Below are 27,935 nucleotides of genomic sequence, written 5' to 3'. Positions count from 1 at the left end.
ATTTTATTACATTTGCATCCTGCCTTTCCTCCAAGGAGCTCTAGGTGACACATGGTCTGCCCCTTGTCCCCTATGCAGTAGGCTGGTCTGAGGGATTGACTTGTCCCAAGGTCAGCCAGGGAGCTTCACTGGCTGAGCCGGAATCCCAGGTCCCAACACTTCAGCCGCCACGCCACACCTAAGTGAGAAGGCTGGGAGCTTGTGACTGTTATGAAACTAAGGCAAAATGGACCTCATCATTGACTGAAGGGGAGGCTACAGGAGAGTCACACTTGCTCAGTGATGGCCGGTGTGTATCCGGGAGGAAGCGTTGGTGCGCTCATATTCCAAACCAAACCTTGAAGCCTCGCATCTGTGCATGAAGAGTAGAAAATGGGCTGAGAAAGGGAAGCGAGCTCATTCATTCATTGCCCTACAAGAAGATTTATGTCCTTTTAACCGAAGAAAATCCTGAATGGGCAGCGAGAGCATGAGCAACCGCGGCAAGAGACGTCCCTTCCTTAGCTTCTCTTAGAATCTCCCTCCCGCAAATCTAGTCCCGCGTGCGTGCAACGTCACTTCTGGCGTCACAATGACCGGGACCTCCCCCGTGCTTTTCCTTCCCATGCTTTTCGCTCGGCCCTTTTCTCCCTTAAAAGGACAATGGTACGCGCATGCAAAAGAGCTCGATTGAGGAGTACGGAGTCGTGGGAACCGCGCATGCGCACACCGCCTGGAAGTTAAGCCAATGACTCCAGAGCTTGCATCTCTCCAGACGCAGGAGCGAGACAACGAGACCGCGCAGAGGAGGAGGGGGGAGGAAGATCGCTCCGCACAACCCAGCACGCTATTGATTCGTTGGAGGTAAATCCTTTTAAATGTTCGTCGTTTCCAGTTGGGAAATATAGATTTAAAATAGTAGCCGTACATCTGAACGACGGGGAGCGGGGTCGGACAAGTTTTGTGCTCTTTTATTTGTGCGTTTTAAATTTTTTAATTAACCTGCCTTTCTGCAAGCAAACTAGTTATCAAGAGGATGTCGTATATACATGCAAGGGGGGTGTTTGTAGGTGAGACGGTGTGTAGCTGGCGTTATTCTCTGGAATGCTTTGCACTCTGGAGGGGTATCCTGTGGCGGAAGAAACGGGGGCAGCGAAACGCTGCTTGTATTGTTGTAGGTCGAGCATGTGGCGGAGTGGCGACTCCAGCCCCCCATGAAGGAAAACAGTTGTAGGATGAGTTTCTCTATCTGTTCCACTACCCCTCCCAATTGAATCCGGTTTGTTCGACCCCATCGTCAAGAGAACTTGGAAATCGCTGGGTGTTTTAATGCAGTTAGTGCTTTGGACCGCGGTCGGGCCCCGGAGCGGGGAGTTCCCAGTTTAAAAAAGTTGTTTGTTCGCTCCTCTCTCGTAACATAAAGGAAGCGAGGTGATTGCTGCAATCCCGGCTACCCTTCACAGTGGAATGAAAGTTAATGGGTTTCTACTTCCGAGTAATAAAATGTGGGATTTGGGGCAGCAATTTGCTGTGCACGACGTGTTGGCGGCGGTCAGATTTGTGTTGTCCGTTACAGCTATGGACGCGGGACCGGCGACAATGGGAAGCAAAAGGGAGGGGGAGGGGGAATAAGGTTTGCAACAAATCCCTCGAGGTCGGCTAAACCGATTTAGGATTCGAGGCGAGGTTTGGAATGTTGGCGACGCGGGCGTTCCATTTCCCAACGTTCCCCGGGGTCCGTGTTCCTTTCTGCGAGTGATACACCTGTAGATCGATTCCGCGAGGGGAAAGTTGCACCGCGTTGCATGGCAAGCGGGTAACAGCCATGGCGGTGTCGGGGTATGTTTCCTCGGAGGAATGGGAAAGACAGCAGGACAGAGGCGGGGCGGGTTACCCTTGGGGTGGTTTGCCCATGCCTTTTAGAGGTGACTCCAGTTTCAGCCGCAACTGAGTTGCTTGAAACGGAGGGATCTTTTGTTTTTGTGCAATCTGTCACGACACGTGCTCCAAGCTACGCAAGTCGTTTAAAATTGCAATCCTAAAGCTACTTACCAGGGGGTAATCCTTATTGAACAAAACTGGACTTCCTTCTGAGTTGATATGGTTAGGATTGTGGTGTTAATCTCGGGGTTTTTTTAATATAAAAAAATTAAAAAGCTGTTTATCAGACTACCATGTCATTAACCATCTGAGTTGGGTGGGTGGTAATGCGGCCTGGAAAGGGGTGGTGGTGTATCTTGCCACTTTAAAAGCAGACACTCTTAAAAGTACTATATACAACTTTGATCGGAACTTTTATTTTTTAAGAGTCGCCTCGCTGCACATCCGCCCCTCCCCGCCCGCGCCGCCGTGCAATACGAGTCTTGTTTTCCTTTAAAGTCGACCTGGAACCTTTCCTCCCTTTCCCGCGCGTCTCATAAGTGTAATCTTTTGTTTTCGAATTCCACTCCGCGGAAGCAAACAGCCCCGGCTACTACCTTGTTTGCCGCATGTAGGCAAAACAAAGGGCTTATATAGAGCATGTGGCTGCTGGGCTTTGCAAACGGCGCGCGAGAGGCGGGGCGGGGGGGGGGAGAGGCGGCGGCGGCGGCGGCAGCGCTGCTTTCTAGCCCTTCGACACATAAACACGCACGAACCGTGTTGCATCCGAAATCGGAGCAGAGAAATACGCACGAGGTCGCAGCTGCTTCTTGAGGACGTTTTTTTTAAAAAATTCAGATACTGCGTGCGCCCCCAGTGCAAGGTACCAAGCCGCGTGCAGGGAAGAGGCGGCGGCGGAGGCGTGTTTAGGTGGCTCAGAGGCAGGAAGCGCCTTCGAGGGACTGAGCGGAGTGTTGGAGCAAACACACGCTCTAGTCGCTGCCTGTCCCGGGCTGTAATGTCGCTCGGTCATTAATTAACTGGGAAAGTGAGAGAGCTGGAAGGAATAGATGTCACGTTTGCCTTATTGGTACTGTACACGCTTTTGTGCATCTGTGCGGGGTTAGAGCGCGTTTCGCTATCCCCTCGTGGCGCGTGTTTATGGGAGGTCTCGCCGATCCCGCTTTGAAGTCGGAACTGTTGCCATGTTTGAATTACGTCAGGGCAAAGCCATGAGGAGGAACCAGTTCCTACCATCGCGGGCAGATCGCGCGCTCACACCCACCCGATGTGCACGCAGGAGCTTAGCGGGGCGCCGGTGCGGGGCGGGCGGCATTAGTGAGCAGGAAGTGCTGCTGGTCGCGGCGGCGATGGGATGGAGGGGGCGGGTGGGAACCTTTAGCGTCTCTTTTGTTCTGCGAGAATGCGGAGGAGTAAAACTTTCCCTGGTTACTTAATGAGGGTCCATTCCTTTGCTTTCCATCTCACACCGTGTGTGTGTGTGTGTGTGTGTGTGTGTGTGTGCGCGCGCGCGCGCAGACACACACACAAATTTGGTAAGAGCGCCAGCGCAACCTGCTGTTTCTCATTATAGTTTTAATAAAAAAGCGTTCGAAACTCAAGTCACTTCGCCTGGGATGCCACTTTCCCTCTTTCTGCGTGGGAGGCGTGCTCGTGGGAGGGGGAAAAGGTGGGCAGGCTGTGCTCTTGCGCATCACACACACACACACACACACACACACACACACACACACACACACACACACACTCTCTGTGTGTGTAAAATCCGTGCCAGTAGCTATGATGACCCCGATCTCGCTCGCTCTCTTCCAGCCCCCCCCCCCCTTGGGCAGAGACTACCACCAGTAGCACTCGGAGATTAGGCGGCCTCTGGAGGGGGGAATGTTATGACGCTTCCTTCCATGGCAGCCGCTTACTGCAAAGCTAGTCGAAAGCGGAACAGGAAATGTGGACAGCTTTTGATTGCCTTTTATTTGTTTTGTGTGTGTGTGTGTGTGTGTGTGTGTGTGAGTGAGTGATGATTTGCAATGCCTATGCATGAGTGAGTCCCTTCTCCCACATCCCTCCATTGTTGGCTTCTTTTAACCATCAGATCCTATCAGTAAACAACAACAGTATCCTCTCTCTTGTCCAGTTGCACGTTTGGGCATTAAATGGAGAGACCTCATGGCAGTGGCTGAGCTTGGCAGGTAGAGTGACACATTCTCCTATTGCATAAGCATAGCTGTGTTGTTGCTTCTTCTTTGCTGCTTCTAGGGAGTGTGTACAGTGGTGCCCCGCAAGACGAACGCCTCGCAAGATGAAAAACTCGCTAGACGAAAGGGTTTTTTGGTTTTGCGTTGCTTCGCTAGATGAATTTCCCTATGGGCTTGCTTCGCAAGACGAAAACGTCTTGCACTTTTTTTTTTAAGCCTCTTGAAGAGGTGCAGTTGCGACGGACCGTGCTTCTCAAGACGAAAAACATCGCAAGACGAAAAGACTCGCGGAACGAATTCTTTTCGTCTTGCGAGGCACCACTGTATATATATTTTGTTCCCAGGCAAGCAGAGTTCCTTGCACCTGTGCCTAAAAGAGACCTCAGAGCTTGGTGTCTCTCTGATCATTACGGCCTGTTTTGAAAAGTAGGTCGTCCTTGGCTGAGGTGGATGTGGGTGGGTGGTCTTTCCTGGAGGCAGGGCTTGCCTCTCCGTGGTGAGTAGCATGGTGATCTTCTTTTGCACAGGGTTTTGTTTAAAAATGGCTTAAATGCTTGGAAACTCTTTCCTACTTTAATCACTTTATATATGCACGCACACAACTTTCAGTGTATGGACGGAGACAGTTGAGGGTCTTTTAAAACATGATGTTCAAAGTCCCTTTGTATTTTCCCACCTCTTTTGGTGTTCATTTATAATACAGTATTTGAAAATGTGTAGAGGGGTCTTTAAGAAGCTCTCATCTAGTTTTCTCCCTGGCACAGAGAGGAGCATTCACATGCAACTCTCTATACTACAACAGAAACTCAAAGGTAATTTTGAGTGTTGTGTGAAAAAGCTATTATTCTTATTCAGGTATTAGCAGCAAAGTAGGTATCATGGGCAGAAATTAAAGGACCTCTTTAGTAAAAGAAAGTACAGTCATACCTCGGGTTACAGATGCTTCAGGATGCGTGTTTTCCGCTTGCACACCGCACCGAACCTGGAAGTATTGGAATGGGTTACTTCTGGGTTTCGGCACATGTGCAGAAGCACTAAATCGTTCTTTGCACATGCACAGAAGCGCCGAATCGTGACCCGGTGCTGCGGGTTGTGAACGTGCCTCCCGCACGGATCACGTTTGCAACCCAAGTGTCCACTGTACTTATTCATACGGTGTGTAGTTAAAACTATGGAACTCCCGAAGGGGGTAGTGATTCTCACCAACTTTAATGGCTTTAAAATAGGATTGGGCAAGTTCATGGGGGATAAGGCGATGCTGTCAGAGGCAGTAGGCCTCTCGATACCAGTTGCTGGGATTTGCAGATAGGCAAGATGCTCTTGCACTCAGATCCTGCTTCAGGGTTTCCTACAGGCATCTTGTTGGAATCTGTGAGAACAGGATGCAGGGCTATGTGGTCCAATAGGCTCTTCTAAGTTTGGGATTTAGGCTCTTTGAACTCACTGGAGTTTCATCGCAGGTAAACATGTACAGAATTGGGCTCTATGTATCTCCTCATCTCCAAGTACTTGGTACAGTGTTTGCTTAGGTTCATCCCTTTTATTATCTTTGGCTTGCATCCAACAAAGTTGTCCCATTAGTGCAAGGACTTCCACCAGCGTGGTGGGACTTCCTTGCCCGGCACGCTCCCAGAATTTGCTCTGGAGGATGTGTGGGGAGGCACCACTGAGGGAGAAGAAGCCCCATTATGCAGACAGAAGACCTTGCTCCAGGAGGACAGTGTCATTGGATGCAACCCTTTCCGTTCTCTAGCATCAGAAATTAAATTGTCATCATCTCAGCAGAGGGACCTGGCTTGCTTTGCATCTCTGTTACTCCATGGAGATAAAGTGTGGGTAACTTGCACCTAATTTCAACAGCCCTCTGCAGGCAAGCAGTTCAGACCTCTGACAAGAGCAGTCTGTCTCCCGATGCCCACCAGGGAAGGAGGGAGGAGAAGGGGGCACTGGAAATAGAGAGAGAGAAACAGGGAGTGGACCCACCCATTTTTTCCACTTTTGTCCCTTTGAGCTCCTGCCCCACCCATCGCAGATTACTCCCAAAGGAATGCAGGAGAAAAGTGGCCCACCCTGTGTTTTATAGGCCACACCAATACATTGCAAGGAAGTATTGCTCAAGCAATCACAGATAATCATTCTACACCCATTTAAACTTCATTGAATAAGCGAGAGAGAGAGGCGGTTATCTTTAACAAACCGTGAGAGTCCAGAGTTTTAAGAAATGGTTCTTGCTACTAATAGCATTACCTAGCCGTGCAGTCCATGCTTAATTCCCACAGGATCAACTTGCTGTTGATTGAAAGGCTGAGAGAGAGAGGCTTTCCTGTGACCACCCAGGGAGTTTTCGATAATGAAGCTTGGTAATCTGGTGATCTTTCGCAACAGAAAGAGCAAACTTGGGCCAGTGAAGAACCTGGTGAGAGTTTTTGCACATGGGTTTCTTGATCTGCAATGACGCATTCTCTCCTTGGGATGCTCCTTTTAAAGCAGGGCTAGTCTGATTTGATAAAATTTTTTTTTTTACTACAATCCCATTGATCCACCTTGGAGGTCTCTTGAAGTGAAAACACGGCTGTGTTGCATGGTCCTGAGTGTGCACTCTTGAGGAAGGATGTAAGCGTCTTGCCGGATCAGCCCATGATCCACCTAGTGGCAGAGTATGTGCAGGGCCCCATATTTAAATCCCTTGTATCTCCCATCTGTAAGGGACACAGGTGGCGCTGTGGGTTAAACCACAGAGCCTAGGACTTGCCGATCAGAAGGTTGGCGGTTTGAATCCCCGTGACGGGGTGAACTCCCGTTGCTTGGTCCTTGCTCCTGCCAACCTAATAGTTCGAAAGCACGTCAAAGTGCAAGTAGATAAATAGGTACTGCTCCGGCGGGAAGGTAAACGGTGTTTCTGTGTGCTGCTCTAGTTCGCCAGAAGCGGCTTAGCCATGCTGGCCACATGACCCAGAAGCTGTACGCCGGCTCCCTCGGCCAATAAAGCAAGATGAGCGCCACAACCCCAGAGTCGGCCATGACTGGACCTAATGGTCAGGGGTCCCTTTATCTTTACCCTTTATCTCCCATCTGTAATGGTCTGGGAAGGCCTCTTGTCTGAAATCCTAGAAAGCTTTTGCCGGTTGGTGTGAACTCTTAAGCAGCAAACCCACAGCATAGGATCAGAATCCTGCTGAAATAGAAGTGACTTACCTTAGTCCTAGAATAGGAGGCCTTCTCTATATTACAGGATTTTACCCCACCCACTAGTATGCTGACATCGCTAATTTGTTTGAGGGATGGGGAGGGGGGAAATACAGTAATAGTCATCGATGGAATTGGGAGAATCACAATCCCGTATTGAGATGGACTGTGTGTGTTTAAGAAGCATTGCTTAACATAGTTTTACAAGTATTGCATAGAGAGCATTTAGATTTGCATCAGGCATAGTAAAATACTGTTTTCTTGGACAGTCAGTGAATTGGATTGCATGTATCCAACCCAGATGGTCACGGGGATGGAGCAATTCCCCTGTCGAGAAAGGTTGCAGCATCTGAGACTTTGTAGCTTAAAGAAAAGCAAAGAAAAATTATGGCTAGAGAAGCCAAATGAATTATACATTCTTGTATAATGTACATTATGCAAGAAATAGCAGGGTGCAGTATAACTAGGAATTCTTGCAAATACCTTCCTTTGTGCTAGTTGGACAGAAGTAAAACAAAACAAAAAACCCTGACATTCTGCTATTACAAGTCTACTAATCTATGCAAGAATAGTCAGAACTGGAAAAAGGACAAAACACCTCCTGTAAAGAAATAGCTAAAGAAAGTATGTGACGCTACTTAACTGAATTATCAAAGATGAGAAATGATTAACTTCCAAGAAGATAAGTTTACAAAAAGATGGGTCTTACACTTCTGGAACAAACTTAATTTGTGATAATACGCCCCCCCCCCCTTACAATTACTACTTTTTAAAAACAGGTAGGAAATACTGGTTTAAAAGAATATATAAGTCTGTACAGATGCATATCTTTTGTAAACTTCCTTCTGTTGGAAGATAACGAAGTAAATAATTTCCGTGCCTGGAGCCAAGGACTTCTCTGTCAAATGGGAGGTTTGTACTGTGGCTTGAAGATCAGTAAAAGGTTGGTGGGAGGGAAGGAAATTCCTGAGCCCAAGGTTGTCCATGATATTAGCTGCAAGGGCTCTGCTCCTTTTATCCACTTGCAGATCTTACGTCCAGCGGTTTGGGGCTGTGCTTGGTACCATCCAGTTTTGAGGGAGAAATGGGAATAAAAGTGCAGGTAGATAAATGACTGGCAGCTCTATGTCTTGCCTAGTATGATTTGAAGTTTGATGGAGATTGGCCTTGCATAGTGTTAAAAATAGCCATGTGCCAAAGGAAGAAGGGCCATCACTTGCCAGTGGGAAGCAGCAGATTCTGTTTCCGTGGCCTCCAGTTGTGGTTCAGTTTGTTCATTGTTACCCTTCGTTCTCAAAATAAAGGCTCCAGGTGTTTCCACACATGGGTGTTTTTCTCCCAGGCAAACTGTATCAAGGCTTATCATCTCCCAAGGTTGCATTGCAGAAGGTTTTTGGCAGATGAATTGGCCTTGTGAGAAAGCAGATTGTCAGAAGGGGGTGGTATATAAGGCTCTTTCATGTAAGCGTGACTCTTGCAGACAGGCCAGCATCAAAGCAATAGTAAGTTTTGGAATTGCCCCTAAACGGCTGGATCTGGATTCGGAAATGAGCAGCAGCATTCAACCCAAATTCCTAGTTATGGTTTGTTTTTGTTGCCTGCAGATCACTTTGAAATCTAAACTTGGCATTACTCATATGTGTGCAATCATAAAAAAATAGAATGGCCCACGACTGGGCTGTTATGAATGAGAGAAGGATTATAAAGCACTTTGGGAGACTAAACATTCCACCGTAAAACCACCATAGAAACCAAATATTTCTTTTACTACCTTTTCTGTTTTGAAGTCCATTGGCTTTTAGTTGCAATGCTTAATAGCTTCCCAAGATGATCCACCCTTACTTTCCAGAGATAAATGCCCTTAATGTACATCGGCATATTTGTTGCTTGTCCTTTGTGGTACACACAGGTGTGGGGGAAAAACCCATAGAATTGTGGAGTTGGAAGGGTCCTAAGGGTCATCTAGTCCAACCCCCTGGAGTGCAGGAATCTCAGCTAAAGCATCCCTGACAGATGACCATCCAACCTCTGCTTAAAAACCTCCCAGGAAGGAGAGTCCACCACCTCTTGTTTCAGGCTGAAAGAAGCTTGAGAATCTGTTCTGACCATTTGCATGGTCACTCTGCCAAAATAGCTGCGTCTCTGCAAAAGGTTGTAGGGTGATTCCAGGCACTGGGGAGCTTAAGAAGCTTGCCTTGCACTGAGACAAATGCTTAGCCCATCCAGTTCAGTATTTTCTACACTGACTGGCAGCAGTTCTCCGGGATTTTGGACAGTAGTCTTTCCTAGCCCTTCGTGAAGATGCTACAGGCTGATTTTGAGTCTGTCTGCAGGCAGAGCCTGTGCTTCAACTACAACCTTTCTCATAACTGGGTGGACAAGAGAGTTTAAGGGTTTTGGAAGTAATTGTTTTGTCAAGAAACCACAGAAAAGTACTGGTGGCTGCAGAGATCACTCTGGGACTCCCATTTGCCCTCTAGGAGTCCTGATATTAAAAGGTATGAGTTAAATTCCCTTGCAAAAGTGTGCCCAGAGTTCAGTAGAGCAACACTCAGTAGAAGTCTTAGCAACTGAGGCATGGTATCTTAAATCAATTTCAGCCTTCAGTATTAGCTATTAATTTAAAGTGCAAGGTCTTCACCTTATAATTTATACGCAACAGTAGCAGCAAGGCTATTGATTGCGAAAAACTGGAAAAGTGGTATAATACCAACAAAAACAGAGTGGCTTGCCAAATTATTGGAGTATTACAATATATCCAAAACAATGGAAGAAATTGGAAGGATTTCAAAAGAAAAGATAGATAGGGACTGGAAGGTGTTTAAAAGATACTTGCAAAATCATATCGAAAAATCAGAACTCCTATTAGAATAAACAAGTTCCGTTTCAAAATGCTGAAATATCAAATAAGATGGATAACAATGTGTAATAGAAAAAGAAGTATGAAATTAGGCTAAAGGTGTGTGAAAGAAAGTAATAGAAGTGGAAAGAAATTGTAATTGAGTAGATTGGATGTCAAACACAAAGGTGGGGTGAGGGGTGGTGGATGGTGTTGGGAAAAGGAAGTATTTGTGGGATTGAGTGTAAGTATGTTTGAACACTTTTAAGGATTGTATGAAATGTTTGTTTGTATGCTTGTATATGTGTATTAATGATGAACTATTTTAACAATAAAAACTTATTTTTTTAAAAAAAAGAACCCCTCCCCCCCCAAAATAAAGTGCAAGGTCTTCAAGTGCTGGTACGACTTTTTCTTTTGCCTTTTAAACTCCTGTAAAAGGCTGTGTACATTGAGGCCCCTGTTTTATTAATAAGAACAGTAGCAACAGAACTGGCTGGCAGTGAGATTATTAGAAAACAAGGGATGTGGTGTATTTTCCTCTGCATTCTTGCCCCCCCCCCCATTTCTAACACTTGCACTCTTAAGTGTGTTTGTTTTGTTCTGTACAGCTGGATAATGGTAGCTTCCTCTTGTCTGAAGCAGCACAGGGCATCAAACTTGGTTTGAGATCCCTTTCTGAGTGAAAGGGTTGATTTCTTTTGTGAGAAGCTAATAAGGTTTTTTAAAAATGATTTTAACATTTGAAACTTACACTCCTATTTCTTGCTCTGCTCCAACCTGTTCTGTCTAGCCCAGCTCCTGTGCAACATAGCAAGCCCATGACTGTCTACACCCCAAAGAATCCCGGGAACTATAGTTTACCTCTCACAGGGCTGCAGTTCCCAGGCAGTCTTGCAGGTAAACTGGTTCCACGCTGTTAAGGGCTTTATACTTGGCCCAGTAGCAAGTCGGCAAGCAGGGCCGACCTCTGAGTAAAGGGCTTACATGCTGACAGGATCTCACTCCTGGCAGCGATTGTGCCGCAGCATTCTGCTGTATCTGCAGCTTCCGGTTCCTAAATACGCTTAGTTGGAAGCAAGTCCTCCTGACTTCAGTGGGACTTGCTTCTTGATCAAAGCATGCTTGGAATTGCTGCCACGGGGCAGCAGCTGTGCAGACCTGATTCAGCTCCCAGTCTTTGCCAAACCATCCCCTCAAAAAGCAAAGCCAAGATGGTAGGTATACAACGAAGTGGGGACTCCCCCCCCCCCCAGCCCAGGTGGCTGCGTTGCCTCCTTCACAAATTGGGAGTGGATGGGACCAGAAGTAAACATGAGCTGACCAAGAAATGTGAATGTTGGTTTTTGCACAGAAGGCTGGTTTCTTCGCTCTCCTGTGTTCCTCTCTATCCTCCTCCTCCCAGATAAGCAAGAGGCATATCAAGAGTTCAGGGTCACCTCGCAGCTGGGCAGAAACACTGGAAAGGGGGAGGTAAAGCAGGGCTGCCAAGGGCTGTGACTTGGGAGGGGGTGTGGGATGGGGAGCGCTACAAGGGCCAGGCAGAGACCTGGACCACATTCAGCCCCTGGGCCTGAAATTCCACATCTCTGATAGAGCTGGCCATAAATTCCAGGAGGAGTCAGCCATCACATAGGGCTTAATTGCATGCAAGGAGGGGGAGTCCGGACTCCAGAGGGAAGGGAGGAAAAGAGCCCCCTTGCAAGTGATCAGGGTGGACTTCTGCCCCTCCCTAGTAGCCTGCTGAGAGGGGAAGAAGTGTGAAAGAGAGAATGGGGCTCCAGGAGAGGAAATGGGGTGTCACCACCCACCACTGGCTTTGCCCCTGCCCTAACAGCAACACCCTTGGCACAAAAGGGATTCTTTGCTTGTGGAGGAGTTCCTGGTGAAAGCGAGATAGCTCCTTGGAAGAAAAGGGGGTATATAAATTAAAGAAATAAAGGCCACACCCACAGACCGCTTTCTGGTTTAGATTCTGGTGTGAACTTCAGGCTCATTCCTGGCCAGATGAAAACCCAGCCTTGTGAAACTGGATGGAAGCTTTTCTTACAGGTGCACAAAGATTAGACCTGTCAACAACAGAAAGCCTTGCCAACTTTGTCCTTGGCATCTGTGCCTCTTCCTCAGTGGCCCCCACCCTCTTTCCAGTCCTCTGTGTGACCAGGCCCAGTCCTTGGATGAGATGCTATAGCTTAGTCGTGAGGCACATTCCTTGCATGTTTAAGGCACGAGAGGCGATGGCTGGGCTTCCCAGCTGATGGAACTGTGAGGTCAGCGTCCCTTCAGTTGAGATGGTGCATGTTAAGGAATGTGCCTCTGGCAAATAACTGTGCTTATGTATTCTTATTTAATATTGCACTTCTGTGAAATCTGCCGTGTAGCAGCAAGGAGGATGATACTGCCCAACATGTTTGGTGGGAGATATGTAGCAGCTAAGAGGTTGGATTTACTGTTTGCGACAGAAAAGGGTTGGAGGTAGTAGAGCCTGAAAAGACTTATTGTTTTATATTTATTTTATTGAGTCATTTTTATACTGTTTCCCACTTCAGTCTCGAGGCAGTGCACAAAAATGAAAGACCCATGTAAGCACCAGCCAAGGCCAGGGGATATAAAAGTATGGTTTGGATACAGTCCTGATCTTCAGAGGCCCCAAAGGATCATCAGTGATGGGCACTTGTGCAGGTCCTGAGGGAAGTACAGTGGTACCTCGGGTTAAGTACTTAATTCGTTCCGGAGGTCCATTCTTAACCTGAAACTGTTCTTAACCTGAAGCACCACTTTAGCTAATGGAGGCTGCCGCCACGCTGCCGCTGCACGATTTCTGTTCTCATCCTGAAGCAAAGTTCTTAACCCAAGGTACTATTTCTGGGTTAGCGGAGTATGTAACCTGAAGCGTATGGAACCCGAGGTACCACTGTATACCTGTTTGGGGCCATCCTGTAGCACAATAGCAATAATAGCATGGAAATGTAGTTTTTGGGTTTTTTTCTTAACAAAACAGGAACGCTATTGGTGGGCATAGATTCCCATTCTGATTGGTTTTCTTTTGAGTGGTGTATGCCTGTTTTCTCCCTTCCACATTTGAAGCCAACAAATCTACCTGAAATAACTTTTGAGACAAACTTGGTGACTTAGAATGCACCTTTTTACGGGGCAACTTCCCCCTTTTTTCCTGCATTAACCGCAGCCGCTTGGGTCACCTTGTTACATGCCTGGCTGAATTTCCTGTGGTCCTCTGCGTTGAACGAGGGGGCGACACAAATGCACGCGCTGCTGGCGATCAAGAGAAACGGAAATGTGTCTGAGACACCTGTCCTTATGGGAGATGGTGTGGGACAGGGATCATGAATAATGGATCATCTCCCACTGGGCATTTCTGACTGCGATGCGGTGTCGGTTTGCAGAGTTGTACATGGCAGAGGCGGGGGGGGGGGTAGAGACCACAGCTGCCTTCTAAATATTGCCTACTCTTGTTCCTTTTTGGAGCTTGATCACCTCCTTTCTTTTCCTTCCCAACCTCCCTCATCCCAACAGGCTAAAGAAGGGAAGAGAAGATGTTTGGCTTTCACAAACCGAAGATGTACCGGAGTTTAGAAGGTTGCTGCATTTGCAGAGCAAAGTCTTCCAGTTCTCGCTTCACTGACAGCAAGCGTTATGAAAAGGACTTCCAGAACTGCTTTGGGTAAGAGTTGGTGCCATTCCAGTACTGTGTTGGGTTTTCTGAGCCGAAGGCTGTTACAAAATTCAGTGAAGCCTGAAAACCAAAGGTGTACCATGTTGTGTGCCTTTCTCTCTGTTGATCTCCTTCTAGTACAGGGGTAAGCAACCTTTTTCAGCAGGGGGCCGGTCCACTGTCCCTCAGACCTTGTGGGGTGCCAGACTATATTTTTTTTTGGGGGGGAATGAATGAATTCCTATGCCCCACAAATAAGCCAGAGATGCATTTTAAATAAAAGGACACATTCCACTCATGTAAAAACACGCTGATTCCCCGACCATCTACGAAGGCGATTGGGCCGGATCCGGCCCCTGGGCCTTAGTTCGCCTCCCCATGTTCCGGTTTAACCAAGCAATTGAACTATTTTGTGTTCTTCTCACAGTTTGCACGAGGCCCGATCAGGAGATATTTGCAACGCTTGTGTGCTTCTGGTGAAAAGATGGAAAAAACTGCCAGCAGGATCAAAAAAGAACTGGAATCATGTGAGTTTTCCCTCTCTCATCCTGTAACATGGTAGGAGTAGCCAGTCTGGTGCCCTCAAAATCTTGCTGGACTAGACCTTCCATGATCACTGATCACGATGGCTTGGGTTGGGTTTGTATATGTGTATTAATGATGAATTTAAATTAAATTTTAAAAAAAACGGAAAAAAACCCGATGGCTTGGGTTGGTGGAAGTTGTTGTCCTGAGCGTTTCCTTCTTAATAGCCATTGTGTGTACAACATGTGTAGAACAGCTGGTGTTATGGTTCTGCCATTGCCTGCCTTAATGGATGTTATGACTCATAAGGCATTAATATATTCGATAAATAGGACTGGGAGGGAGAGTTGCATAAGCCACAACAGGCCCAGATACAGTTGGACTACAACTCCTCTGATCCCCAGTGAGCTTAGCCGCTAATCAGGAATTGATGGGAGTTGTAGTCCAGCAACATCTGAAGGGCACCAGGGTGAAGGACACTGGTTAGCTATTCCTTCTGACTGGAGGTATGCTGCACATTAGGTGTAGGAGCGGATAGATAAGAAGCAAGGGGCAGAAGCATCATCTCCATCATCAGAGCAGTTCAAAGGGCGGGTGCTGATTTCTGGGTTGCAATTTAGTCAAATTTTGCTCCATTTGTATAATGTATACAGTTCAGAACATCCAGCTTTACTTGGCACTGAACCTGAAAGGTCTTGGGTGCTGAGTTTCAATTGTTAGTATTTTATTATTTATTTTAAAGCACAGTAGAGCCTGAGCAATGTAAAGCAAACTCTTGCGTGCAAATCAGCACACAGCTGCTTTCCCCATTAAAAAAGGTTTTGCAGTTTTTACACCATTGCTTATTGCTACAATTCATCAGATGAGAGTCGATGAAACAAGCTTCTTTCTTGCTGTCCTTTTCCAGGTGGTGGATGCAAGAGCTGGACCAAGTCTTAAGACGACATTGAAGCCAAAGAAGATGAAAACCCTTTCTGGCAGCAGGATGAAGAGCAATCAGATAAGCAAGCTGCAGAAAGAGTTGAAGAGACACAGTATGTTAATCCTATCTGCTTTTTCCATTAATGGGCTTGATTTGGTGCCGCGGGCCTTGACTCTGAATGGCTGTACTATATATCACAGGAGAGGGCCTTTGGTGCATAGAGGCAGTATGAAATTCAAAAAATCCACCATGCTGGCTACCCTGGAATACTCCCTCCTAAATCTCTCTAAGAGGCTGGCTTTAAATGTTGCTAGTTTCACAGCCCTACAGTATTTTTTTACAGTATGTGTCTTGCTTATTCTTGGACCTGAGCAAAGGAACATTACTGGAGGACTTTGAAAGTATCGTTTCTGCAGTTCCAGTGGCTTAGTTGCAGCGTAAAATTGGAAATTCAGTCAAGCTGAAAATCCCTCCCAAACCTGGCTGAATTTGAGACCTCAGGGATACACACACACACACTCCAAACCATTTTTATCATAAATGGGTCAAAACATGTGACTCCCATTTGGCTTGTCACTATCTCCCACCCTTTGTGTATGTACACAATCTTATCCCAAAGGAATAATTCATACTGCAGTTGTTTTGGGGATGGAAATGGGATGATACCACCCTTAGCAATCCAGAGAAGAGCAAGATAAGACATTATTTTAAAAAATAGCAGCAACATCTTTACTTATTTAAGTTATTCATATACCATTTACAGTGGTACCCCGCAAGACGAACGCCTCGCGAGACGAAAAACTCGCAAAACGAAAGGTTTTTTCGTTTTCGAGTTGCCTCGCAAGACGAATTTCCCTATGGGCTTGCTTCGCAAAACGAAGCTTGCCCCGGGGACAGCGGGTCTTCTCTTTTGAAGCAAGGGGCTGCGGGGAGATAGCGATCTCCCCGCAGCCCCTTGCTGCAAAAGACGTCTGGGGGAAGCGGGGAAGCGAAGCTGTTCCGAAGTGGGGAGGGGGGGCGGGAACAGCTGCCCCATCCGCCCCACTTCGGAACGCTGTTCCGAAGGGGGGAGGGGGGGCGGGAACAGCTGCCCCATCCGCCCCACTTCGGAACGCTGTTCCGAAGGGGGGAGGGGGGGCGGGAACAGCTGCCCCATCCGCCCCACTTCGGAACGCTGTTCCGAAGGGGGGAGGGGGGGCGGGAACAGCTGCCCCATCCGCCCCACTTCGGAACGCTGTTCCGAAGTGGGGAGGGGGGGCGGGGACAGCTGCCCCATCCGCCCCACTTCGGAACGCTGTTCCGAAGTGGGGAGGGGGGGCGGGGACAGCTGCCCCATCCGCCCCACTTCGGAACGCTGTTCCGAAGTGGGGAGGGGGGGCGGGAACAGCTGCCCCATCCGCCCCACTTCGGAACGCTGTTCCGAAGTGGGGAGGGGGGGCGGGAACAGCTGCCCCATCCGCCCCACTTCGGAACGCTGTTCCGAAGGGGGGAGGGGGGGCGGGAACAGCTGCCCCATCCGCCCCACTTCGGAACGCTGTTCCGAAGGGGGGAGGGGGGGCGGGGACAGCTGCCCCATCCGCCCCACTTCGGAACGCTGTTCCGAAGTGGGGAGGGGGGGCGGGGACAGCTGCCCCATCCGCCCCACTTCGGAACGCTGTTCCGAAGTGGGGAGGGGGGGCGGGGACAGCTGCCCCATCCGCCCCACTTCGGAACGCTGTTCCGAAGTGGGGAGGGGGGGCGGGGACAGCTGCCCCATCCGCCCCACTTCGGAACGCTGTTCCGAAGTGGGGAGGGGGGGCGGGGACAGCTGCCCCATCCGCCCCACTTCGGAACGCTGTTCCGAAGTGGGGAGGGGGGGCGGGGACAGCTGCCCCATCCGCCCCACTTCGGAACGCTGTTCCGAAGTGGGGAGGGGGGGCGGGGACAGCTGCCCCATCCGCCCCACTTCGGAACGCTGTTCCGAAGTGGGGAGGGGGGGCGGGGACAGCTGCCCCATCCGCCCCACTTCGGAACGCTGTTCCGAAGTGGGGAGGGGGGGCGGGGACAGCTGCCCCATCCGCCCCACTTCGGAACGCTGTTCCGAAGGGGGGAGGGGGGGCGGGGACAGCTGCCCCATCCGCCCCACTTCGGAACGCTGTTCCGAAGGGGGGAGGGGGGGCGGGGACAGCTGCCCCATCCGCCCCACTTCGGAACGCTGTTCCGAAGGGGGGAGGGGGGGCGGGGACAGCTGCCCCATCCGCCCCACTTCGGAACGCTGTTCCGAAGGGGGGAGGGGGGGCGGGGACAGCTGCCCCATCCGCCCCACTTCGGAACGCTGTTCCGAAGGGGGGAGGGGGGGCGGGGACAGCTGCCCCATCCGCCCCACTTCGGAACGCTGTTCCGAAGCGGGGAGGGGGGGCGGGGACAGCTGCCCCATCCGCCCCACTTCGGAACGCTGTTCCGAAGCGGGGAGGGGGGGGCGGGGACAGCTGCCCCATCCGCCCCACTTCGGAACGCTGTTCCGAAGGGGGGAGGGGGGGCGGGGACACCTGGCCCATCCGCCCCACTTCGGAAAGCTGTTCCGAAGTGGGGAGGGGGGGCGGGGACACCTGGCCCATCCGCCCCACTTCGGAAAGCTGTTCCGAAGTGGGGCGGGGGGGCGGGGACACCTGCCCCAGCCGCCCCACTTCGGAAAGCTGTTCCGAAGTGGGGCGGGGGGCGGGAACACCTTCTGAAGGCGGGCAGGGGGCGAAAGTCTTTGTCCCCCCTGCCTGCCTTCCCAGGGGCTTTTAAATCGCCCCGGACAGCGGAGAAGTCCTCCGCTGTCCGGGGCGATTTTAAAATGCCGCCCGCCAGCATTTTAAGATCGCCCCGGACAGCGGAGAAGTCCTCCGCTGTCCCAGGGTTTTTTAAAATGCTGGGGGTGGGAAGAAAAGCCCTTGTCCCCCCCCCCCAGCCTTCAGAAGAGGTCCAGGGACAGACTGTCCCCGGACCTGGTCTGAAGGCGGTTTCCCTAGGAACGCATTAATTGATTTTCAATGCATTCCTATGGGAAACCGTGCATCGCAAGACGAAAAAACCGCAAGACGAAGAGACTTGCGGAACGAATTAATTTCGTCTTGCGAGGCACCACTGTAATTACCAAAGCTTCTAAGTCAGCCTAGTGCACTCAAGATGTTTTGGACACCAGACTAGAAAGGTTGTTCTAGTCAGTATACATAAAAATTAAAAGCATACAATGCATAAGATCAGTTAAAATTAATAATCAGACACATTTTAAAATCCCTGCTGAACTGGAAAGTCTTTGACAAGCATCTGACATTCAACAGGATGTGGGCAGGAGCCGTTTAATCTCAGCCAGGAGGGAGTTCCACCAAATTACCCTCAAAGTACTGAATGCAGGCCTCCTGGTGGATATGAGCCATGTGTCTTCAGTCAATGGGGACCACTGACAGCGATTCCCCCTAAGATCTCAGTGATCCAGGCAGGTCTATAAGAGACCAGGAGGTCCTGAACCTGAGTATCCTGAACCCAAGTTAAGGGCATTATAAATCAATAAAAAAACCCTGAATTTGAACAGCCAACCTTTTGTGGGCAGGTGTTAAGTGCTGGCAGTAGTCTGTCCCCACCAACAGTCCAGCAGCATTTTGCACCAGCCAGAGCTTTGAGGCCAGGCCCAAGGGTAGCCCTACATAGAACTCGTTGCCGCAATCAAGTCCCGAGTTACCTTTGGCCAGCTGTCCTTGTCTGAGAGTGCTAGTAGTTAGTGCACTAGCTGTTGCTGGTAAAAAGCACTCTTAGCCACCGAAGTGACAAGGGTGGATCCACGAGCTTCCTCACCCACAATAGGTAAATGGCACGTTCCAAACTTCCAAAAGTATTATCAAATGGTTCTCTGTAAGATTTGGGGTAATAAGTACATGGGGGATTAAATATTAACAACCCTGAAGAGAACGTAGGAGGAGTGTAAGCATAACTCAGGGGCGGAAAACCTTTTCTGACTGCTGGGCCAGATCTTTCTCACTCCGACCCCTAATGGGGTACATTTTCAGAGATTCAAAGAGCAGCACAGGGCTGTTTGCAAGGGGGGGGGCATGCGTTCAAACAGCTCTATGCGGCTCTTTGAACCTTGCTGCAGGAGGGGGAAGTGGTTTCCATTGAAATGGCTGGTAAAATGGAGGGGAAGATGTCAGTGGAAGCCACTTCCCCCTTCCAAAGCAAGATGTGCCCTCTCTGTCTTGTTCAAACAAAAGGAGACTCAGGAGCTCAACTTTACACTCCCAATTGTTTCTTTGAAGCCATGTCAGTACCTGCTGCCCATCTGAGGTCACATATTGTGTCATGGGCCAGGTGGATGGGTGTGGTTTGGGGAAAACAGCCTTGTGAGCCAAATTGGGACCCCTAGTGGGCCACATGTGGCCTGTAAGCAAAAGTTTCCCCACCCTGGACACTGATAGTAGGTGGACACTTGGGTAGTCTCAGTAGTCTGTGGAAATGTGCTGTACATTTTCTTCATCATATGGAGCAGAAACTTGGATATTTTGAAAGTTGATATTCTAAAGAAATAAAAGACGTATGCAAAACTAGTTAAATACACTGTTTTCCCTCTTCCTTACAGACTCTGATGCCCACAGCACTACTTCAAGTGCCTCTCCAGCCCAGTCTCCCTGCTATAGCAATCAGTCTGATGACGGCTCAGACACTGAGATGACCGCTGGCTCCAGCCGCCCTCATGTCTTCTCCTTCTTAGATCCCATTTACTGGAAAAGGTAAAAAGGAAGCCTGAAACAGAATCAGCACACTCCTTTAATTCATGGTAGAAATCTGTACTATTTCCGAAGCACAACTAGCGACTGTAGAGCTACACAAACATGACTCTTTATAAAAACTTTTTAAAACAATGCTTACAGCAAGACCCTGCTTGAAGGCGGCTCACAGTCTTAGTTTTTAGACAAAGGGGAAAGTAGACAGCGGGAGGAAAACACAGGAAGAGGCAGAGGTTAAAAATGCACATAATTGCAATAAATGTAATCTTAATTACAAGGCTCTTTTGCTTCCGTTCGGTTTAGCAATTAGGGAGCACTTGCAGACAGCTGATGACTCAACATGGTGTTTAGGGATGTAAATAAAGTAAGTGGATAGCATGCAGAGCATGAAGTGGGTCACAAGGCATCTTGTTGTTCTCTTGAAAGCAAAGCCAGAGTCCTGAGGCTGTTTCTCCCCCCCCCAATTAATCCTCTCTTAGAGGGAAATGATGGATGCCGTGACAGTAGCCAGCAGTTGTATTGATCTCCAAGTATCCCTCTTGCTTTAGGATTAGCTAGTTGCTGCATATATGGTGTAGGCTTGTATTGCCTAGCAAAGATATGTATAACAATCTGCGATCTAGAAGTCTGGGAGTGCACCATTGATTTATGGCTTTTGCTGCTGCAGGGTGTGGTGCTAGCCATTAACTTGGATGGCTTTGAAGGGGATTTAGACAGATTCGCAGAGGGCAAGGCTATTCGTGGCTATTAGGCATGCTTGCTAGCTGGAGCCTTCTTGCTCACAAGCAAGTGTATTATACCACTTGGAAGGGAGCAACAGAAAAAGGCAACTGAAATGATCAAAGAGGTGGAGAAACTCCCCTGTGGAAAAAGGCTACCACATTTGGGACTTTGTAGTTTAGAGAGAAAGTGAATATGAGCTGACATGGTAGATACTTATAAAATTAAGCATGGCACAGAGAAAGTGGATACAGAGAAGTTTTTCTCCCTCTTGTGTAACACTGAAACTTGTTGACATCCATTGAATCTGAATTGGAAGATTCAGGACTGAGAAAAGAATGTACTACTTCATGCAGTGCATATGGAACTCGCTTCCACTGGAGGCAGTGATGGTCAGCTGTGAAACCTTTCATTGTTCAGACAAAAATTTTAGGAGTAACTTTTTTCTGATTTTCTGGTTAAACTGCTTTGATCCTTTGTAATCTCATTGAACACCACTTAGATTTAATGCTGCTTTACCTTGCTGTGATGGTTTCATTCTAATCTGTTAGCTGATTTTAACAATTATTACTTATATTTTTGTATGCCACATCAAGTCCATCTTTTGTCGAAATTAAGACATGTATGAAATGAAATCAAAATTTATCATCTTCTTGTTTTCTTTTGAAGGCAAAAAATTTGCTGTGGAATTATTTACACAGGCCGCTTTGGAGAAGTTGTTATAGATGCTCACCTCTTCAAACCCTGCTGTAGCAATAAGAAGTCCACAACTGAGAAGCCAGAGCCACAAGGTCCCCAGTCTCCAACCATCTCCAACCAGGAAGAGTGGTGACTTCCACAGCAGTTGGTGTAAAAAAGAACCTCTTTTTCTCTCTGGAAAGGCTTGAAAGTGACTTTCTATTCACTTTAGAAGCCTGCTATGCTGCCAAAAGACACCCCCCCCCCGCACGTGACCTTCAACGGTTTGAGGATTCCATTTTTTACTGCTTCAGTTCCACTGATTCAGAAACCTGTTCATATCTCTCCCCCAACCCCCAAATGACTGTAAATAATATTTAAAAGGCTCTAAAATCCATAATTGAGCTGAATGCTGCTGCAAGTCATCTTGGTTCAGAGTCTTTCCCCACACAACTCTTCTTCAGATGAAAGGCCATAAAAGAGAATTAAAATATGTAGTGTGTTTTTCTGAAAGAGAAGTAGTGCTCACATTTTGGCATGTTAAAACTTCTAGCCAGTAACCTTTTCTCCCTGTGAGGAAAATACTTATTACTCTTAGGCATGGACCTGGGTTTGCTGAAGTTTGTACAAGACTTCCCTGCTCTGTATATGTTGTAAAGGTGGGGAGCTCTTAATTTTTACTACTGATGCTTTAACATGGATAAAAAGTTTTGCCTGTCCTGAACCCCAAGGCCAATGGCTCATCTTTCTGGCCTAGTAAAAGTCTGTATGTGAAGGGACTGAGCATGCAATCAGTCTTTGGCAAATAATAAAAGTTTTGAGACTGGCCCATTCATTACCTTGGTACTGGACCAAGTTAACTTTTTTCTGTCCACTGCCTGTTCCAGTGTGCAGTCCATGTATGATTTATACATCAATATCGCAGACGACGTTCAGGGAGATGAGGGGCTCCTTCATAGTATTGAAGGGACGCGCTTTACAAATGTTGGCCAGTTGTGTAGGGCTGTGATGATAACACAGTATATATACTAAGTCCTTGTTTTCAGTACCTTGGTATGGGACCAATTAAGTGTATATTGTAATTTGTAATTGCTCTCTTTACCTGTCTAGTTCCACACCTTGATAAGGACTGAGTAAAAATCTGTCAAAAACTAGTAAATTGCAACTGGGAACAACAGTCAGTTTGTGCCTGGCAAGGTAAGAGGAGGTTTTATAATCCCAATCCAACAGCAGAATGCAAACAATGCGGTAATCACTCTTCATTTTATACAAATTTAATTATTAATAATAATTATAATTTTGAAGGCCAGTCACAAAAGCAAGCCCATTCTAGCAAAAGCTCAGGTTTAAGATTCCTCTTCTGTGTTTCTGCACTGTTTGATTAGCTTGGTTACGCACCCAAGGAAGGAAAATTGCAATAATAACAAACCTACCCACATCCTTATTATAAAGTATTATCTAAAGAGAGAGAGTTCTAGGTATGCACGGCATTTGTTGACAAATAAGAGAAAGCGTTTTTATTTCAGATATATACTCTGTAAATGTGTGCGTAAATTACTGTGACCTCTCTTTTTTAAAACAACCACAACCGCCTAGTATTGTCTAGTTAGAGCTATTTCCCAAGTTCACGACACTAAATGTGTATAATAGCCTTCATGTATGAAGAGCCGTCACAGGCTGTAGTCAGTGTCAGTCCTTGTCTATGATCTTCTGGTCCCGGCTGCAAGTCCTTCCTGTTCCCCCTCCTTCTCTCCTAATCTACCAGAAGTGCCTTCAGTCCTTGTTCCTACTCCTCTTGTGCCCAGCCTTCAACACAGAACTGCACAGTTAATTCCCCTCACTGCCTGCTTGTCCCGTATCTTGGATTTGCTTCTTCCTAAATGCTGCCCCTCTTCAGTATTTCATGTGACAAACTTCCCTGAAGAGGTGGTGAGCTAATTCTGCCCTACCACCTATGGGCAGGCAGGCCTCTCCTAGAACTCCCATGTTTCCCCCCATGCTTTCTCAGTCTGTACTGTGAGAGGGGAAAAGGGTTTCTTAAGCATTGTCACTGTAGTATATTAGCCGTAGGACAAGGCACTTGGCTGAATTCAGTTTTTCCCTGAAATCTCAGCCAGCATAAGAATTAGAATATTGTTTGCTTTGTTTTAAGATGAGATTCCCAAGATTCTGATAAAATACGCCAATTGACCAAGGAAAGAGTTCTGTCAGCTTTGGCAAATAATGGCTTCCGCTGTAAGTATGCTGCTGTATTTAGCTCATACAGATTTCTCCATTTATTTGAATAGCATGAGAATTTCGACTTGTTTTGTGCAGTGCACTACTACAAACATAACTTTGTCCTTTTATACTTTTTATTAAACAAAAAAAATCCTAAACTGATGCATTAGGAAAACAAAATCTGAGCTATTGTCTTCCTACCTTGTTTTTAGGGTTCCCTTAATTGTGTCCCCCCATTTGTAAATAGGAGAAATATTCTAAAGGGAGGATAAGATAGGTCTTTATTTGTAACTGACTAGCTACTTGGGAGTTTTGCTGGGTTGGTAATCTCTGAAGGATTCATGTAGGAGTCCCAGATATTTGTTCCCTCATCAATTTACACGTTTAAGGTTTTTTTGTTTTGTTCTTTTCTGGGTTGTTTTTAGTAAGCGTCAATGGTTCTGTGCATTTACAGCTACAGTATGAAACAATGTACTATGATATGGATCATCTCGTCTACTTCTGTATTTATTTATTTATTACTACAACAGCAGACTGCTTTTCCCTCAGCCTCCTTACTCCTCCTTCCTATGTAGTAATGCAATATGAATTGTATGTAGTTATGCACTTTGTATTAATGTAGTAGAAATCTATGGAACCTGTTTTTATACTTTTTATATTGTTCATACACTTGTAATCCAAACTTTTTTTTTTACACTAGGGTAATTAATAAAAAAATAGACTTTATTTAGAAAAATAAGCATTTTTCTTCCTGACTTAAAAAACACACACTTTGATTTATTGATTTCACCATTAAAGTGGGTAGGATTTGCAGGAGAATAGGGGCTGTATAGATTCAGGGGCAGATCAAATACTAATGCTGCTTTAAGAAGTTGTTCATTTTCAAGGATGGATGGAATAAGGAAGAACATCCCGATTCTTCATTGGTAGCCATGGGAAGTTAAGAGAGAACTTACTATGTAACATCATAAACCTTTATGGGTGAATATTCCTGGTATGAAAAAGATTTATAAATCTCAGAATGTTTTCCACACACAGTCCAACCAAACGTCTTTTTTTTTATTAAAAAAATGCAGTGTCCCTCCTGTTGACTGTCACACTTGACAGTTACTTTTACATTTTTAAAGAGTTTGTTTTGTGATTCAGCTAATTGAATCAAGTAGCTAGTTTGATGGCTGCATGACACCACGATGTCAATCAGATTTGGATGTGTGGTGATGTCATGGGCTGAATAAGGAGAATCCCCCCCTTTTTTTGGCAGGGATCTTTCTCTCATATTTCTGCAGAAATGAGGATGAGGTATTTCACAGAGAAACACTTCCTTGAATTTTTATCTCCGCAGTAAAATAGCCCAATACAGTCATACCTTGGAAGTTGAATGGAATCCGTTCCGGAAGTCTGTTCAACTTCCAAAACATTCAGAAACCAAAGCACGGCTTCTGACTGGCTGCAGGAAGCTCTTGCAGCCAATCGGAAGCCCTGTCAGACGTTCGGCTTCCAAAAATAGTTCGCAAAACTCACTTCTGGGTTTGCGGCGTTCAGGAGCCAAAACATTTGAGAACTAAGCTGTTCAAAAACCAAGATACGACTGTATTCATTTTGCACCCTAACCACGGCTTTACCAGCATAGTGTAAGACAGAGTTACTCTGGCATTAATTGGTTGCTAGAAGTTGCACTGAGAATTCTCTGTGATACAGCTTGAGTTATTGTGGAATTAATTTCACATGTATGAATATATTTGCTGTCAGCCAATTAGCATCTTTGATGTGTTTTCTTTGTGACCATAGTGAGCAAGTAATTCCCTAAGCAGAATAATAATGATTTCTATAATTTCCAATTATGATTTGTGTGGGAATTAAACAAGTTCAAAGTGTCACAGGAAAAAATTGTTGATCCCAATACTTAGCTGCTGGCAAGAATTTCTGCAAAGCCTATGAGACTTGAAATCCCCTCATGTCTCAGTATTGTTGCTGCTTCTTAGAAGTGCTTTCAATAGTATTTTGTACTTCATGTACATCTAAAACAGTTCAGAGCAGATCTTGTCATTGGTCTATGTGGGGTGTTGTTTAATGTACCCAGAAGTGTTTCTTGAGTCTAAATAGAGGTGAAATTTTTATGTGATATAAATCAAGTTCTGCATCCAAAAACCAGATGGCTATATTGATATATTGACTTCGGCACAGCAGTTGTTCTAAGCAACAACCAGTATGTCTCCCATGGGGATCTCAGTCATGACCTCTATTGGTGACCTTTAGGAAAGCTACTCTCTCTCCCCTCCATCTGGGGAGGGGATAATGCAGATCTACTTTACAAGGTTGGTGCAAAGATGAACAGGGTAATGTATGTGAAATGTTCTTGAGTACTGTAATTGGGGAAAGCATTAAGCATTAATTATTATTACTCCCCTGACCCCACGTTATATTTTGACAATGTTACTATGCACATTTATTCACTCTTATCTAAGAGTAAGCCACATCAAACACAGTGGGCTTACATTTCTCTTTAAAATGTTTGTATTGATTTTTGCATATAAGAAAAGGAAAACAAAACAAGATCAACAATACGAACAAAAAAAAGAAATGCCGCAACAAATGAAAGGTGCTGAAGTTCAAGAACAAAATGCATGTCACAGAAGCTTAACTGAGCTTTCATCACCCAAGAAAAATCATATATACGATGAAACAGTACACCATTGGTGGGTTAATAGTGGTATTTACGAATTCAAAACAGATAAAGAAGCAGATTTGATATAAGAAATGAAACACTCACCAGACTGCCTGAAATTTGTCTGTCTTTACAGATCTACTGATAACTGTGATGTTCCAAGTAATGGGGCTTACTTTTGAGTAGACTTGGACTTACCGTATTTTTCGCCCCATAAGACGCACTTTTTCCCCTCCAAAAATGAAGGGAAAATCTGGGTGCGTCTTATGGGGCGAATGCAGACTTTCGCTGAAGCTTGAAGAGCGAGAGGGGTCGGTGCGCACCGACCCCTCTCGCTCTCCAGGCTTCAGGAAAATATCCGCCGCCCAGGCAGCCCTGTGGGAGGTCCCACAGGGTTGCCTAGGCTGCGGATAGCAGCCTGCTTCTCGGAGCGTCGGGCGCCCTGAAGGCAGAGCGCCCGACGCTTCGGGAACAATTCCGCCGCCCAGGCAGCCCTGTGGGAGGTCCCGCAGGGTTGCCTAGGCTGCGGATAGCAGCCTGCTTCTCGGAGCGTCGGGCGCCCTGAAGGCAGAGCGCCCGACGCTTCGGGAACAATTCCGCCGCCCAGGCAGCCCTGTGGGAGGTCCCACAGGGCTGCCTAGGCTGCGGATAGCAGCCTGCTTCTCGCGTCGAGCGCCCTGAAGGCAGAGCGCCCGACGCTTCGGGAACCATTCCGCAGCCCAGGCAGCCCTGTGGGAGGTCCCACAGGGCTGCCTAGGCTGCGGATAGCAGCCTGCTTCTCGCAGCGTCGAGCGCCCTGAAGGCAGGGTGCGCAAGGCTTGGGGCGGCAGCGGACTGCTTGCGCGCACCTAGAAGCTTGGGGCGTGCTGAGGTCAGCGCGCCCCAAGCTTCTGCATGCCGGCAAGCAGTCCGCTGCCGCCCCAAGCCTCCCGCACCCGGCAGGAGGTCCCGCCGGGTGCGGGAGGCTTGGGGCGGCAGCGGACTGCTTGCGCGCACCTAGAAGCTTGGGGCGTGCTGAGGTCAGCGCGCCCCAAGCTTCTGCATGCCGGCAAGCAGTCCGCTGCCGCCCCAAGCCTCCCGCACCCGGCAGGAGGTCCCGCCGGGTGCGGGAGGCTTGGGGCGGCAGCGGACTGCTTGCGCGCACCTAGAAGCTTGGGGCGTGCTGAGGTCAGCGCGCCCCAAGCTTCTGCATGCCGGCAAGCAGTCCGCTGCCGCCCCAAGCCTCCCGCACCCGGCAGGAGGTCCCGCCGGGTGCGCAAGGCTTGGGGCGGCAGCGGACTGCTTGCCGGCATGCAGAAGCTTGGGGCGCGCTGACCTCAGCACGCCCCAAGCTTCTGGATTAGCGCAGGGGTCCGCTAGCCCTGGGAGAGGCGCCGGCTCTCCCACGCTAGCGGAGACCTTGCCGGCACGCAGAAGCTTGGGGCGCGCTGAGCTCCGCACGCCCCAAGCTCCTGGTGTAGCGCAGCGCACCTGGGGGGGAAATAAAAATTTTTTCCTTCATTTCCCCCCCTAAAATCTAGGTGCGTCTTATGGGCCGGTGCGTCTTATGGGGCGAAAAATACGGTAATAGTGCAAACTGTACAAGTATGATCTCTTAGTACAGTGGTACCTTGGTAGTCGAACAGCTTGGCTCCCGAACAAATCAGCTCCCGAACGCTGCAAACCTGGAAGTGAGTGTTCTGATTTGCAAACGTTTTTTAGAAGCCA

General features: G+C 47.7%; 1 protein-coding gene and 1 long non-coding RNA gene across 4 annotated transcripts; one reads left to right on the top strand and one right to left on the bottom strand.

Moving 5' to 3' along the window:
- Window positions 1–693: 693 nt before the first annotated feature.
- Window positions 694–24,074, top strand: SINHCAF (SIN3-HDAC complex associated factor). Of its 3 annotated transcripts, none has more exons than XM_081212084.1 (6): window positions 694–843; window positions 13,615–13,762; window positions 14,181–14,280; window positions 15,186–15,312; window positions 19,798–19,948; window positions 21,335–24,074. In XM_081212084.1, the coding sequence occupies exons 2-6, from the start codon at window positions 13,635–13,637 to the stop codon at window positions 21,495–21,497; spliced, it is 669 nt and encodes a 222-aa protein (XP_081068210.1). In that variant the 5' UTR covers window positions 694–843; window positions 13,615–13,634; the 3' UTR covers window positions 21,498–24,074. The 3 variants fall into 3 exon arrangements, with proteins under 3 accessions (XP_081068210.1, XP_081068212.1, XP_081068211.1); XM_081212086.1 differs by lacking the exon at window positions 694–843 and adding an exon at window positions 1,708–1,818; XM_081212085.1 differs by lacking the exon at window positions 694–843 and adding an exon at window positions 2,601–2,722.
- Window positions 23,704–27,935, bottom strand: LOC308596820. Its single transcript, XR_014012718.1, has 2 exons — window positions 27,791–27,935; window positions 23,704–26,421 (listed from the first exon to the last, which is right to left on the bottom strand). It is a non-coding gene; the product is annotated as an uncharacterized lncRNA (long non-coding RNA).

The sequence above is a fragment of the Podarcis bocagei genome (genome assembly GCF_964188305.1).
Source record: "Podarcis bocagei genome assembly, chromosome: 10".
Classification (NCBI taxonomy): Eukaryota; Metazoa; Chordata; class Lepidosauria; order Squamata; family Lacertidae; genus Podarcis; species Podarcis bocagei.
This window is presented reverse-complemented; position numbering and strand designations above follow the sequence as displayed.

Bases quoted from the DNA above. Each gene is read 5' to 3' on its own strand.
- SINHCAF (XM_081212084.1), top strand. From the start codon at position 13,635: ATGTTTGGCTTTCACAAACCGAAGATGTACCGGAGTTTAGAAGGTTGC. The intron at 14,281-15,185 runs GTGAGTTTTCCC...GTCCTTTTCCAG, and splicing joins CAAAAAAGAACTGGAATCAT to GTGGTGGATGCAAGAGCTGG. The intron at 19,949-21,334 runs GTAAAAAGGAAG...TTTCTTTTGAAG, and splicing joins GATCCCATTTACTGGAAAAG to GCAAAAAATTTGCTGTGGAA.